Raw genomic sequence first — 12382 nt, 5'->3', positions numbered from 1 at the left:
CCAGCAGGGACTACTAGCCACATATAGCTACTTAAATTAATGCAATGCCTCACTTACTACATTTATTGTTCAATAGCCACATGTGGCTAATGACCACCCTATTGAACAAGAGACAACAGTTCCATCAGTTTTTTGGACAGTACCTTTTTAGACCTCAGTCTTGAATGTAAGGTAGGAGTTGATAATTGACTTCTAACTACAAAAAGTTCTGAAGCTTGTGAAAAAAGCATGAGTTCATGACAACATAAATTCTTGTTTGAACCCTTTTGCGCATACTCTGGGGGGTACTCAAATGTTATAAATTGACTGTGGGGAGGGTTGAGGAGGTAAACAACGTTGACTGAATAAAACGGAAAGTTAGAATCAAAGAAGTGAGTCTAGTAAACACATAAAGGCAAGAAAGAAAAAGGAGTTTGAATATTGAGTGAAAGGAGAAATAAATTGGGAAGGGGTATGGGTTATAAGAACAAATTCTGCTTTCTGTACATGAATTTTAAGTAGGCTAAGATGCTTACATGGAGATGGCTTGAAGAGAGGAAGAATGCAAAGGGCTGTATAGGAATAACATGTTTAGCACTTATTCCCAACATATGCTATTACACCTGCATTTATTGAAATAATTCTCTACAGGAACATGTAAAAATCAGGTAAGCACTGAATTACTTTTAAATATGTCCCCCCCCCAATCACTTTTTAAAGAACCATGTTTTTAAAGAAAGTTACTAAAATTTTATAATATTTTTGGTCAATATCTCAGTAATTTATGAGTTTAGGAAATCCTAAGATTCTTAGAATTCGTAGTTTCAAAGACCAAAAGTTGGTGTATAGCATAAGGAGCTCAAAGGCGGTGGGAGACTCAAGAGTGAGGGGATATATGTATACATAGAGACTCCTACGGACAGAGGAGCCTGGCGGGCTATGTTGCAAAGAGTGACACGACTGAGTAACTCACACGATATAACAACAGCTAATTCACTATGTTGTACAGCAGAAACTAACAACACTGTAAAGCAATTATACTCCAATTTAAAAAAACCTGACCAACAGAAAAAGAACAACCCTCATATAATACAGACTTAATCAGTAAAAAAGTGGCAATTTTCTCCTATTCCTATCCAACACCAAAACCTTATTCCAACCCTAAAAATGGAAAAAAAAAAAAAAGAAAAACCTAAAAATCACAACAAAGATTATGCGATTAATATAAAACTTTTAAGGCCGAAGTCTATTTGTCCAAAACAACTTCTACTTTATGTTTGGTGAATATAAAATTCTGTATATAGAAAAATATACCTGAAAATACAAGTGTTTAAAAACATGTAGTTTCATATTGAACAAATTTTCACTACAATTTAGACTGTATTAGTCCAAAGTATATTTTCTATATATAGAAACTCAATTTAACTTAAATGCAAGACAAAAATTAAGAAAATTCTATGAACAGAGTGGTTGGGATCAATATCTGTTTAACATTAAAAGATAACCCCACAACCGGAAATACTAGGCCAAAATCAACACAAGTGTGATAAACTGATAAAAGTTAACACCACAATAAAATTAACCAGGTTTTAATGAAATTAAGATTTTACAATCAAATGATTGAAAATGTTAGACTACCACACATTCTTCCCCTCAATCAAGTATACAAAATCCGTGGAAAGCTGCCCTTTCTCCAATTTGACATTTAAACCATAATTGAATCCCAAATTAGTCTGAGACTAAATGGAATTTCTTTTTGTGGTATCACCTATTACTTGAGCATATCACAAGAATTTACATAACAGGCTAGAGAACAGAAGTAAGAAATAATGGGTGCTTCAGTACCACCCATATTATCTACTAAGACCACAGTGTGAGCAACAGAGTGTAGATTCATGGTAGTAGTTCCTTGAATAAAACTGCTTATACTGTATCTTCCACAAACACAGGTTTTTGCAGTATCCAAATCTTGACAAAGATGGAAAGGAATGATACGAGAGCCATATGGAATCCTATTGGAAAAAAACATTTTAAAGATATTTTTTAATGATTCAAAACTTCATGTATTAGGACATGAATTACTAGACACTGAATTATAACCATAAGAAAATAAAATTACTCTATTAATTCAGTATATTGTTTTTATTTTCCAAACTGGTACAAATGGGAAAAATATACTAAATAACAGCATATGACATAAGCCTAAGAGGATCTATACTACATAAAGTAGTTACCTTTCAGTATTGCCACTTAATAGTATAACCCACTGAATACAAGGAAAGAGTCATCAGTCCTTTATATAATTATACTGTATGACCAGTGTAACATAATTTAAATGTATGGCTCTCTCATACAATTCCTATAAATGGTAATGAGAGAATTTCTCAGTTCTATCTGTGAAGAAACATTTAAATAAATACATATACACTCCTAGGCATCAAGTGTTCAAAAGAGAATCCTAAACTGTGTGAAACAAATTTTTTAAATGTGATATTAGTTTTACTTTACTAAAGCAAGCAAGGGTCCTAACTGTGCTTAAATTAAGTCATCCACCCTCTTACTTAAAACTTCAGTGGCCCCCAATACAATTGCTCTCACCCTGCATAACACTGAGACAATCTTGAGATTGCCTGCCCAGTGCCCAGATCTCTCCTGCACCCTAAACACAATCATACCCCAAGCGCTTTGTGTCTCCCACACGCTTTTCTTTATTCTTTCTCTAGTACATGGGCTGGCACATTAACAAGTGTTCAGATCTTTTGCAACAAGTAAAACCTACTATTATAATTTAAACTGGTGCTGTTTTGTTTTGCCACACAGCATGTGGGATCTTAGTACCCTGACCTGTGCCCACTGCACTGGAAGTACAGTCTTAACCACTGGACTTCCAAGGAAGTTCCTAAACTAGTGTTTAAAACCCTAGTAGAAAAGCGCACATCAAATCAAAAATAGTGGCTTATTTACTTAAAGGATGGGATTGACTTTGTTTACAATTTTTCATTTTTTCCACATGTACTAATCTGTTAACTTGTGTAAGTAACTTTAAAAACAAAAACAAAAACAAACCACTTACTTATATTCCAGGCTTTTGGTTATAGACTAAGAAAAACAGGAAACAGTTAAAAACTGTATTTTCTACCCAATGTAAGTCCCCACATATTTTTCTAAGACTATAACTTCAACAGCTAAATAGCAGAGATTGTTCTCATGGCTTTGGATCTATATTCTTAAACCAAGGGAGCTAGAAATTTGCAAAATTATACTTCAGTAAAGATCAGAGTCATCCTAGCCAATTTATGATCCTTTCAAGTTATCAGTGACCATTTACAGTATTTCTCACTTGGACATAATTTTCAATTTTGAATAAATACGTTTTTTTTTTCATATGTAAGTCTCAGAGAAAGCAAAGAACAAGACACTTGGGAGTGGTTTATTGCCAAAAGACACCATTTAGAGTTATCTCAAATCAGCGGTTTTAACCTGAATCATGAGTTATCACTTTCTGGAGACTTTAAAAAATCTATGACACACAGTAGGGGCCCATCTCTGGAGATTCTGAACTAGGTGATCTGAGGTAGAATCTAGGACCTATATGACCAGATCTAGGTATGTATTTCACATCTATATTATTTAGAAGTTCCTCTACAACTAATGTGGAGAAGGCAATGGCAGCCCACTCCAGTACTCTTGCCTGGAAAATCCCATGGACGGAGGAGCCTGGTGCGATGCAGTCCATGGGGTTGCTAAGAGTCGGACACGACTGAATCGACTTAGCAGCAGCAGCAGCAGCTACAACTAATGATAACACAATTAATGATTTTTAATTTGCCAAATAAGCAAATTACATGTATTTATAAATCCAGTGAGTATTTATTGAGACCTATTATGAACCAGGCACTGTTCTTGGCACTTACGTGTACTGTCACTTGAGAGATAATTTTAAACTCCTAGTTAAGAGTCAATACCTTAAACCAGCAGTCCTCAAGTGTGGTCCCCTGACCAGCATTATCAGCATCTCCTTGGAACTTGTTAGAGATGCAGTTTCTTCATCCCCACGACAAATTTACTGAATAAGAATCTCCAAGGGTTGGGACCAGCAATCTGCTTTAGTTAAGTACTGTGTTACAATAAGCATGATTGGTGATGCATTCCTCAACTTTCAAGGATCACTGCCTTAAAACAATAATGAGCCCTTAGTTACTTTTGGTGGTGGTGGTGGTTTAGTAACTAAGTCGTTGTCTGATTCTTGCGACCCCAGGGACGGTAGCCTACCAGGCTCCTCCGTCCATGGGATTCTCCAGGCAAGAATACTGGAGTGGGTTGCCATTTCCTTCTCCAGAGAATCTTTCCAATCCAGTAATGAAACCCAGGTCTTCTGCATTGCAGGCAGATTCTTTACCAACTAAGCTACAAGGATAGCCCAAGTTACTTTTAGAGCCTTAGTATTCAAGTATAAATCATGAACTAGCAGCCTCACCTTGAATGCAGTTTAAAAAGCAGATCTCCACTTCAGACCTCTAAAACAAAATCTGCTAAACAAGACTCCCAGGGATGTGATGAATATTAAAATTTGAGAAGCCAAGGCTCTTAATCCTAGCTACCTGTACATTAGAAACACCTGGATAGTTAAAAGAAAAAAAATACTCAGTCCTACTCCCAAACATTCTGACTTAATAAGTCTTGGGTGGGGACTAACCACCAGAATTTTTTAAAGCTCCTTGCTGCTGCTGCTAAGTCGCTTCAGTCGTGTCCAACTCTGTGCAACCCTATAGACGGCAGCCCACCAGGCTGCCCCGTCCCTGGGATTCTCCAGTCAGGAACACTGGAGTGGGTTGCCATTTCCTTCTCCAATGCATTAAAGTGAAAAGTGAAAGTGAAGTTGCTCAGTCATGTCCAACTCTTAGCGACCCCATGGACTGCAGCCTACCAGGCTCCTCCGCCCATGGGATTTTCCAGGCAAGAGTACTGGAGTGGGGTGCCATTGCCTTCTCTGTTAAAGCTTCTTAGGTAATTCTAATGTGAAGTAAAATCTGAGAACCACTGCTTTACGATAAGAGCACTTAAGCTAGGGATGATGAAGAGGGAAGACTGGCTTGGGTTTCAGTGGGTGTCTATGAGCATTACAAAGTTTACCTGTGTTTATTCATATGCCCATTCTTCTAGACCCATAACTTTTGTCATTTCTTTTTAAAAGAAGGCCACTGGAGCAAAGGGTCAGATTGTGCATAGTATAAACAGCCATGTTAAAGACTTAACTCTTGAGAATGATGAAAATACCATGATGCTATCAAAGGCTTACCTATTATATAATATGGTTCGTGCAGAAGATTCCAGTAAAGTTAATGGCATTTGCAGGTGTATAACTGGAAGGACTTTCGGTTGTTCAAAAGTATTTCCAAAAAGATCCAAGTACTCAAGGGATAAATTTTTAAATTCACTAGGCAAAAATGGAAGCTTATTTCGAGCTGCTGACAAAAACCGCAGGTTCCTCAGTTGTCCCATCTTGAAAGGAAGTCGAATCAATTCATTATCATCAAGTTTTAAATATGTAAGTTCTCGGAGCTGGCAAAACTGCACGGGGAGTGCCTTAATTTTGTTCTTGCTGATATCCAAACTCTGAAGTGACTTCTGGAGTGTAGACTGACACAAGGCTACACTAAATGATTCCAAGTGGTTATCATTCAGGTTAAGTTCTTGAAGGTGGATGAGGTCTCCAATTGTAGCTGGGAGCTTTTTTATATGGTTATGACTCAAGTCTAACTTTCTAAGGTTTTTTAAGCAAAGCATACGCATATCAACCCGGACAAGCCCACAATAAGAAGTCTGAAGATGTTCCAGAGAATAGGGGAAGTTCTTGCTTAGAGGATAGTCCTTTTTGGATGTGATAACCATTTTAGTTTTAAATTTTTCAAATTCTGAAGTCTTCACTGGTGTGAGGGTTGAAAGTGGTGCCTCAACATCACAGCCTCTATGAGCCAGTCGCACAGCTGAAAGGAAACCCTTTAGACTGCTGGAATTGGCCTGAAGATGTAAAAGTAGGTTGTACAATTATAAATTCCATTTTAGGTAATACATGCATGCTAATTCATCCTAAACAAACGTGGTGAAGTTGTATATGTAAATCATGCAATTATTTATTGAAAATTACTACATTTTTTTCAGTATTCTATTTTCACTAAATTTAATTACATATACAAAAATTTTTAAAGTTTTTGAAAAAATTATGTTGACATACTCTAAATAAAACTGTTCACAGGGGTAACCATATGAGCATACAATAAAACAGGAAAATATAAAGATTCCACTGAAGACTTGGATTTAAGATGAACTGACCCATCAACTATAATCCAATAAAATTTTTTTAAAAAGTTACTTAACCTTAGTAACCAAAAGAAAATGAAAAGATGAACTGACTCAAATCTCTGGTGCCTCAGAGACAGACTGAAGTAGTGCTGTACAGTACAACATACCCAGGGGGGTTGTTCACAAAGACTAGGAATTTTGAAAAGCAATAGCCCTGTCAAAAGCAAGGCCAAGGACTTCCCTAGTGGTGCAGTGGATAAGAATCTGCCTGCCAATGCTGGGGACATGGGTTCCATCCCTGGACCGGGAAGATCCCACATGCTGCAGAGCAACTAAGTCCAAGAGCTACTACTGAGCCCACATGTCACAATTACTGAAACCCACTCGCCTAGAGTCTGTGCTCCACAAGAGAAGTCACTACAGTGAGATGCCCATGCACTGCAACTCTCAACACAGCCAAAAATAAAATAAGTAAAAATTATATATATATATATCAAGAAACTTAAAAATAAAAAAAGGCAGGTGTAACTTAGCACTTATTGCCAAAAGCAAGTAACAACACATCAAAAGCAAGAGACCGCTTTCAGCTGGACACAGAAATCACTATTAAAGTGATATGTGAATTAAGTCAGCAATAAAAATACTTCCTGGATACTTTAGAAGCTTCAAAACCTTTCTATCTGAAGGACTAGTGAACTTTCAGCAAGTTTGGGAAGCTAAGTATTTGGTTGGGATGTGGGAGCTTTGCAGAGGAGTAAAAGAGTAGAAATACTGTATGGCTATAGTGTATAAATGAGTACCCTTGATGCCAGGGTAAGGAGGACAGAATGATCAAGCTGTGGGAGATCACTGAAGAATTTTGAGTTGAGAATTACGTAACAAGAGCTACATATTATTCTCGCAGCAATATACACGGTGAAGTGGAGTGAGGAAAGTCTGGTGACCTGGGTTAAGTAGGTCCAGCAGAGGGACCTACTTGGGAGTTACACACATTAAAGGGAGCTGTGTTAACAGAAAGCATGTATGGCAGAGAGCAGGCAGAGGATGGGAATAAAGTCTTCACTCCCAGGATAGAAAAAAGGTTGCCAAGAAACAGGAAACAAAGGAGCGTCGAAGAAAACTGAAGATAAACCAGCACAGTGCCCTATCACAGGTGGCAAGAAAGAAAAGTTATTATGAAGGGAGTGGTCATTAGTGTCAAATTCTACAGAGCTCAAAAAGGATGAGTAATCATGGCAATGTGATTAGCAGATAGGAAGAGATCACTGACCTTTGACAGTGTTTTATGAATAAACCAGTGAAGTGAAAGTGAAGTCAAGTCGCTCAGTCGTGTCTGACTCTTTGCGATCCCATGGACTGTAGTCTACCAGGCTTCTCTGTCCATGGGATTTTCCAGGCAAGAGTACTGGAGTGGGTTGCCATTTCCTTCTCCAGGGGATCTTCCTGTCCCAGGGATCGAACCCAGGTCTCCTGCATTGCAGGCAGACGCTTTACCCTTTGAGCCACCAGGGAAGCCCAAACCAGTGAAAGTAGAGGTCAAAAGAGATACTGAGAAAGTGGACAGCTTTAGCCTCAACTTTCTAGAAATTTGTCTCTTCTATTCTAATTGGTAGGACTCTCAGCTTGTTTGTAGGTAGAAGGAGTCAGTGGCAGGACAGGCTGATTAGCAAAAGAAAATGAAAAACCAGAACAGGAGGAGGTAGAACAAAGCACCTCCATTAAATAAAACAGCTTAAACAGTTATTAAACTTTAAATGTTTACAAAGCATTGACTTGGGGTCAAGGATAAAGGCAAATGCAAGGTCACAGCTCCTACCCTCTGGGAAGGGAAAAAAGGAAAAAGCGAGATAAGGCAAAGAAGAAAACAGTTTCTTATCTTAATGGTTTATGTATTTAAAAAAATGATTATAGTAAGTAAAATATCCCCTAAAGTGTTTCTAATTGTATTTTATCCATTTTTTTTAACACCAAATTTAGATTTGTTGCCTGTGATTCAGCTGGCAAGATGCAGACCTGTGCCACCTGCTTATAGAGTTCTAAGAACACCCTGAGGCTCCATCTTGGGCACAGAAGCAAAACCAGTTTTCCTTCTCATTCTGGGCAACTTCTCTAAGACTGACTCTGCTCTTTTCAAGGCCACACAAGCAAGCCAGGGAAGCTGCCATCATTTCCTCAAACATGCCTGCAAGTGCCTGTCTCTGTTCAGCTCTGTGGGAGATCAGGCTCCTAACACAGCCTCTATTCTCTTTACAGTAAACCAACCTACGCATTAATACCATACCTTACTGAGGCAGATATCCACAGGAGGCTCCTTTAAGCGAACAGTGGCTTTCCCCTCATCCACAAATTTGGTGAAGAACTGCTCAATATTCTCCTTTAGCTGCTTAAAACCAATGGGACGGGGCGGGGCGGGGCGGGGGGGAAGAAAATTACAAAACCAGGTACTGTTATTCAGTATTTATTACATCTGCAATATGCCACTTTGCCAGGATTCAGTTTGGCTTTTAGACCTTACATCTGGGTGCTTTGTTGTTTTAAGATTTAAACGTTTTTGTTTGATTGGTTTTGGGGGTATTTACACTCCTTATCCAGCTTTGGGTAAGATACAATTGTTCTACCTGTCCAGTAACTCTTCCTTCCTCAAGAACAGAATCCCCTTTGTTTGAGGAGAATGCTTCTTCTCTCCCATTCTAACTCTGGGTGTAGTAAGAGTTGCCAATAGTAGTTACCTGCTTTCTTAACTTTAGTCTATTAGCCTGGGGTAGGCATGCCTCCCATAAGATATAAACTTGATGAAAGCAGAAATCATGTCTCCTTTGTTCAGTATTATTTTCCCAGAGCCAGAAGAGTGACTAACATATAATAGCTGCTCAATAATTTTTAATAACTGATGTTGCTTCTACTGAAAGCTTTAACAACTATTTATTAAGAAGCCACTATGAACCAGGCACTATGACAGGGGGCTGGGGACAACAGTGGTAAATAAGACCAGCATGGTAATTACACTTATCAAGTTGCCAATTTCACGACAGAAAGTTTATTAAACAAGTAATTATAAGCATAACAAATATTAAGACAAGGAAGTACAGGCTACTATACGACCTTATATAGGAAAGGACTCTTACCTGGTCTGGGGGTATAAAAGAGAACCAAAATGAGTAAGAAATGAAGGATTAATATGTTAAGCAAGTGAAGATACTGAGGGGAGGAGAGGGAGGTAGTATATAAATAAAATGGAATAGTGTGCAAAGCCTTGAAGGTAAGAGAGTTTGGCAACTGTGAGGAGGTGAAAGACGTTCAGTATGCCTGGAAGATCCAGTGAAAAGAGGCAGATGAGTGTAGAGAGGTAAACGGAGCTTAGATGAATATTCAGTGGATATTACTGTTAGATCTACATTTTGAAAATTCCCGTTAACTACAAAGTTTAATAATGAACTTTGGGAGAGGGGAGAATGGGATGGAGGAAAGACAATGGTAGAGGTAAGGAGATCCTTTAAGAAACCAGCCAGGCAAGGGACAATGGTGGTTTAGGCTATACCTGGGATGGAAGGGGGTATGAAAATACGAAAGTTACCCAGGAAGCAGAATTGAAAGAATTCAATAATATATTGGACATGGGGAAGGAAAAGCCTTTAAGGTTCCTGGAAAGGGACAGAATACTACTTAAAGGAGTTGCAGAACACTATCAGAAAAGCTGGGACAGGGGTGGCAAGGAAAATTAATCTGGAGGTATTCTGAGTTTGAAATACTGTGACACAACCAAATGAAGATTTCCAGTAGGTAGCTGGCTCAAGTTGGAAATTAAGGGAGAGGACTAGCAAAAGACACAGATTTGGAAATCAGTCAGATGGATGACAGCGTCATGGGACAGAAAAGTAGAAGGTTGTAAGAAAGAGCCCCAAGGTGCTTCCACACTCAGCACTAATTCCTACTCCTCAAGGCCAAGACCAAACCACCTTAACTAACAAATAAATGTTTACTTGACACCTACTATGTCCCAAGCCCTGTGGCACCACCTCTTCCACAAAACTTTCTCAAAGACTTGAATCAGAATTCATTTCATTTTTAATATTATACTATATAATACCACTCTGCTTCTACCTTTATTACAGCAATTATAGCCCACCTTTGTAAGTGGTGATTTCTGTTTTTCCCTTTCTAGTCTTGGAAAAACAGAGATTAAATCAGGTTTATTTCCCATCGTATCTATCCAGCATTGCACCCTGCACACACACTAAGTTTTCAACTAGTGGTTTACAATAAAATTTTTGTTAGGATTTTCAGCTACTGACCTTAGCACAGCGGAAGTTTTAAAGGAGAGATCATAACAGACTCTTAAAACAGACAGTACCTAAGGTGGGCATGAAAAGATAGGTTTTAGGGAGGTCAACAGGGAAAAAAGGGAGACCCAATTCTGGTTATGAGTTTGTTTCTCTCACCTAACAGTTTTCTAATCTTTAAAATTTGGTGACAGAAGTCCTTTCCATTTTAAAACATTACATGAGTTGATTCCACCGGAAAGGGGGAATTATTTAGACTTTCAACTACTTACACAAACATTTACGTGGCTCTGAATGAAACAGCAATAACTCTTCCTCAACTAAGAGTATTTACTGAGGATACAACACTGTAAGGGAAACAATCCCAGAAATTGTATAAAACCCAGTCAAGAGTTAGATGCAAAGAGGGTGATGAATCACCCCTCAATTTTATGATAGTAGGTACAAGGGTATTCCAGTCATTTTCACAAAAGAACGTGCCTGGGAATCAAGGTAAAAGGATTTTATAAAACTTGTGCTTTAAAAATTCAATTCCCAACTTCTTCTAGAGGGTTTACTACTGGTATGTAGATACAAAAAAAGCCTTGTACCTAACAAATAAAAACTTAGGAAATTAAACAGTTAAGAAAGAGCGAGAGATGCAGTAGCCAAGAATTTTAATAAAATTATCAAGTTGCAACCCAAGCATCACTGCTTTACTGCTGTACTAATCGGGAAGATCCCCTCAAGTAGGAAATGGTAACCCACTCCAGTATTCTTGCCTGGAAAATCCCATGGACAGAGGGGCCTGGCGGGCTGCAGTCCCTGGGGTCGCAATGAGTCGGATACGACTGAAGCGACTGAGCACAGCACAATCTGGCCTAACGACCTTAGATGCATCCCACAAAGCCTTAAAAACAAACAAACAAATTTAGCGAAGAAACTGGGAGAAACATAATCTACTGAACCAAAGTGTAGTCATTTTACGGTTCTCCCAAACTTGACTGATGCTACACGCAGGCCGAAATTTCAAAGGCATTAAAGTGGCAGGGTTGCTATCTACTACTAAGCAGCAAGGCTGTCAATAAAGTCGCAGAAATAGGCAAGAAAATTAAGTGACTCTTAAAATCTTTCCGCCTTCGGGACGGTAGGGAGACGCCAGGGTCCGGGTGATGGTGGGGTTCAGGGGCCGGGCGCTCGGCAATCCCCAAGACGGAGTCCAGCTGGGGAAACAGTCGGGCGCTTAGGGCAAGAACGCCTGGCTGCCACCCCTGACCCGCCGGTTCCACGCACCTCATAGCGGGTCCCGCGCTTGTCCTTCAGGGTGGAAATGAACAAACAGGCGGGGTGACGGCCGTCCCGCTCGCCTCCCGCTCGGGGACCCGGCGGAGTCCTGGGCGCCTGCTGACAGAGGCTCAACACCGCCCGGACGCCCTTGCCCCGGTTCCTCAGCCCCAAGGCCGGCAAATGCCGGCTGACCACCTCCACCTCGCAATGCAGCTTCATCCCGCCGGGACGCCAGCCACCGGCTCCCACAACTCGGCTTTAAAACTTCCCCCTTCCCGCCCCGCCGCGCCGCCGCCGGGGCCCTCGAGCGCCGGCTGTCCAGGGATCTGCCTGCCGGCTCGCGGTGCGACATCCCCGTTTCTTCGGGCAGCGGCTCCACGAATCCTGCGGGGGCGACGGGGTCCCCTCTCTCGTGCAGGACCAAGTCTGCACTGTGGCTGCGGACCGCGGACACCGACCGCCGGAGGATCCGGCTCGCGCCTCCCGAACCCGGCGATCGGCGGGGGCGCCACGTCCTTTCCCGGGAGCGCGCGCTCACATTCCCAGTGTAATAC

The 12382-nt window shown here is 40.3% G+C and overlaps 1 protein-coding gene across 2 annotated transcripts; it reads right to left on the bottom strand.

Annotated features, from left to right (window-relative positions):
- Positions 1-1552: 1552 nt before the first annotated feature.
- LRR1 (leucine rich repeat protein 1) lies at positions 1553-12133 on the bottom strand. 2 transcript variants are annotated; one of them, XM_061429788.1, is made up of 4 exons: positions 11835-12133; positions 8564-8662; positions 5279-6000; positions 1553-1991 (listed from the first exon to the last, which is right to left on the bottom strand). In XM_061429788.1, exons 1-4 carry the CDS (start codon positions 12045-12047, stop codon positions 1751-1753), a joined length of 1275 nt encoding a protein of 424 aa, XP_061285772.1. In that variant the 5' UTR covers positions 12048-12133; the 3' UTR covers positions 1553-1750. The 2 variants fall into 2 exon arrangements, with proteins under 2 accessions (XP_061285772.1, XP_061285773.1); XM_061429789.1 differs by lacking the exon at positions 5279-6000 and having other exon boundaries at positions 1833-1991.
- Between the last annotated feature and the right edge of the window lie 249 nt (positions 12134-12382).

The sequence above is a fragment of the Bos javanicus genome, chromosome 10 (assembly GCF_032452875.1).
Source record: "Bos javanicus breed banteng chromosome 10, ARS-OSU_banteng_1.0, whole genome shotgun sequence".
NCBI lineage: Eukaryota > Metazoa > Chordata > Mammalia > Artiodactyla > Bovidae > Bos > Bos javanicus.
This window is presented reverse-complemented; position numbering and strand designations above follow the sequence as displayed.

Coding starts and splice junctions, on each gene's coding strand:
- LRR1 (XM_061429788.1), bottom strand. CDS start 12,047: ATGAAGCTGCATTGCGAGGTGGAGGTGGTCAGCCGGCATTTGCCGGCC. Junction 6,001..8,563: donor TGGATATCTGCCTCAGTAAG/GTATGGTATTAA, acceptor TTACATCTTCAG/GCCAATTCCAGCAGTCTAAA. Junction 1,992..5,278: donor CGAACCATATTATATAATAG/GTAAGCCTTTGA, acceptor TTTTTCCAATAG/GATTCCATATGGCTCTCGTA.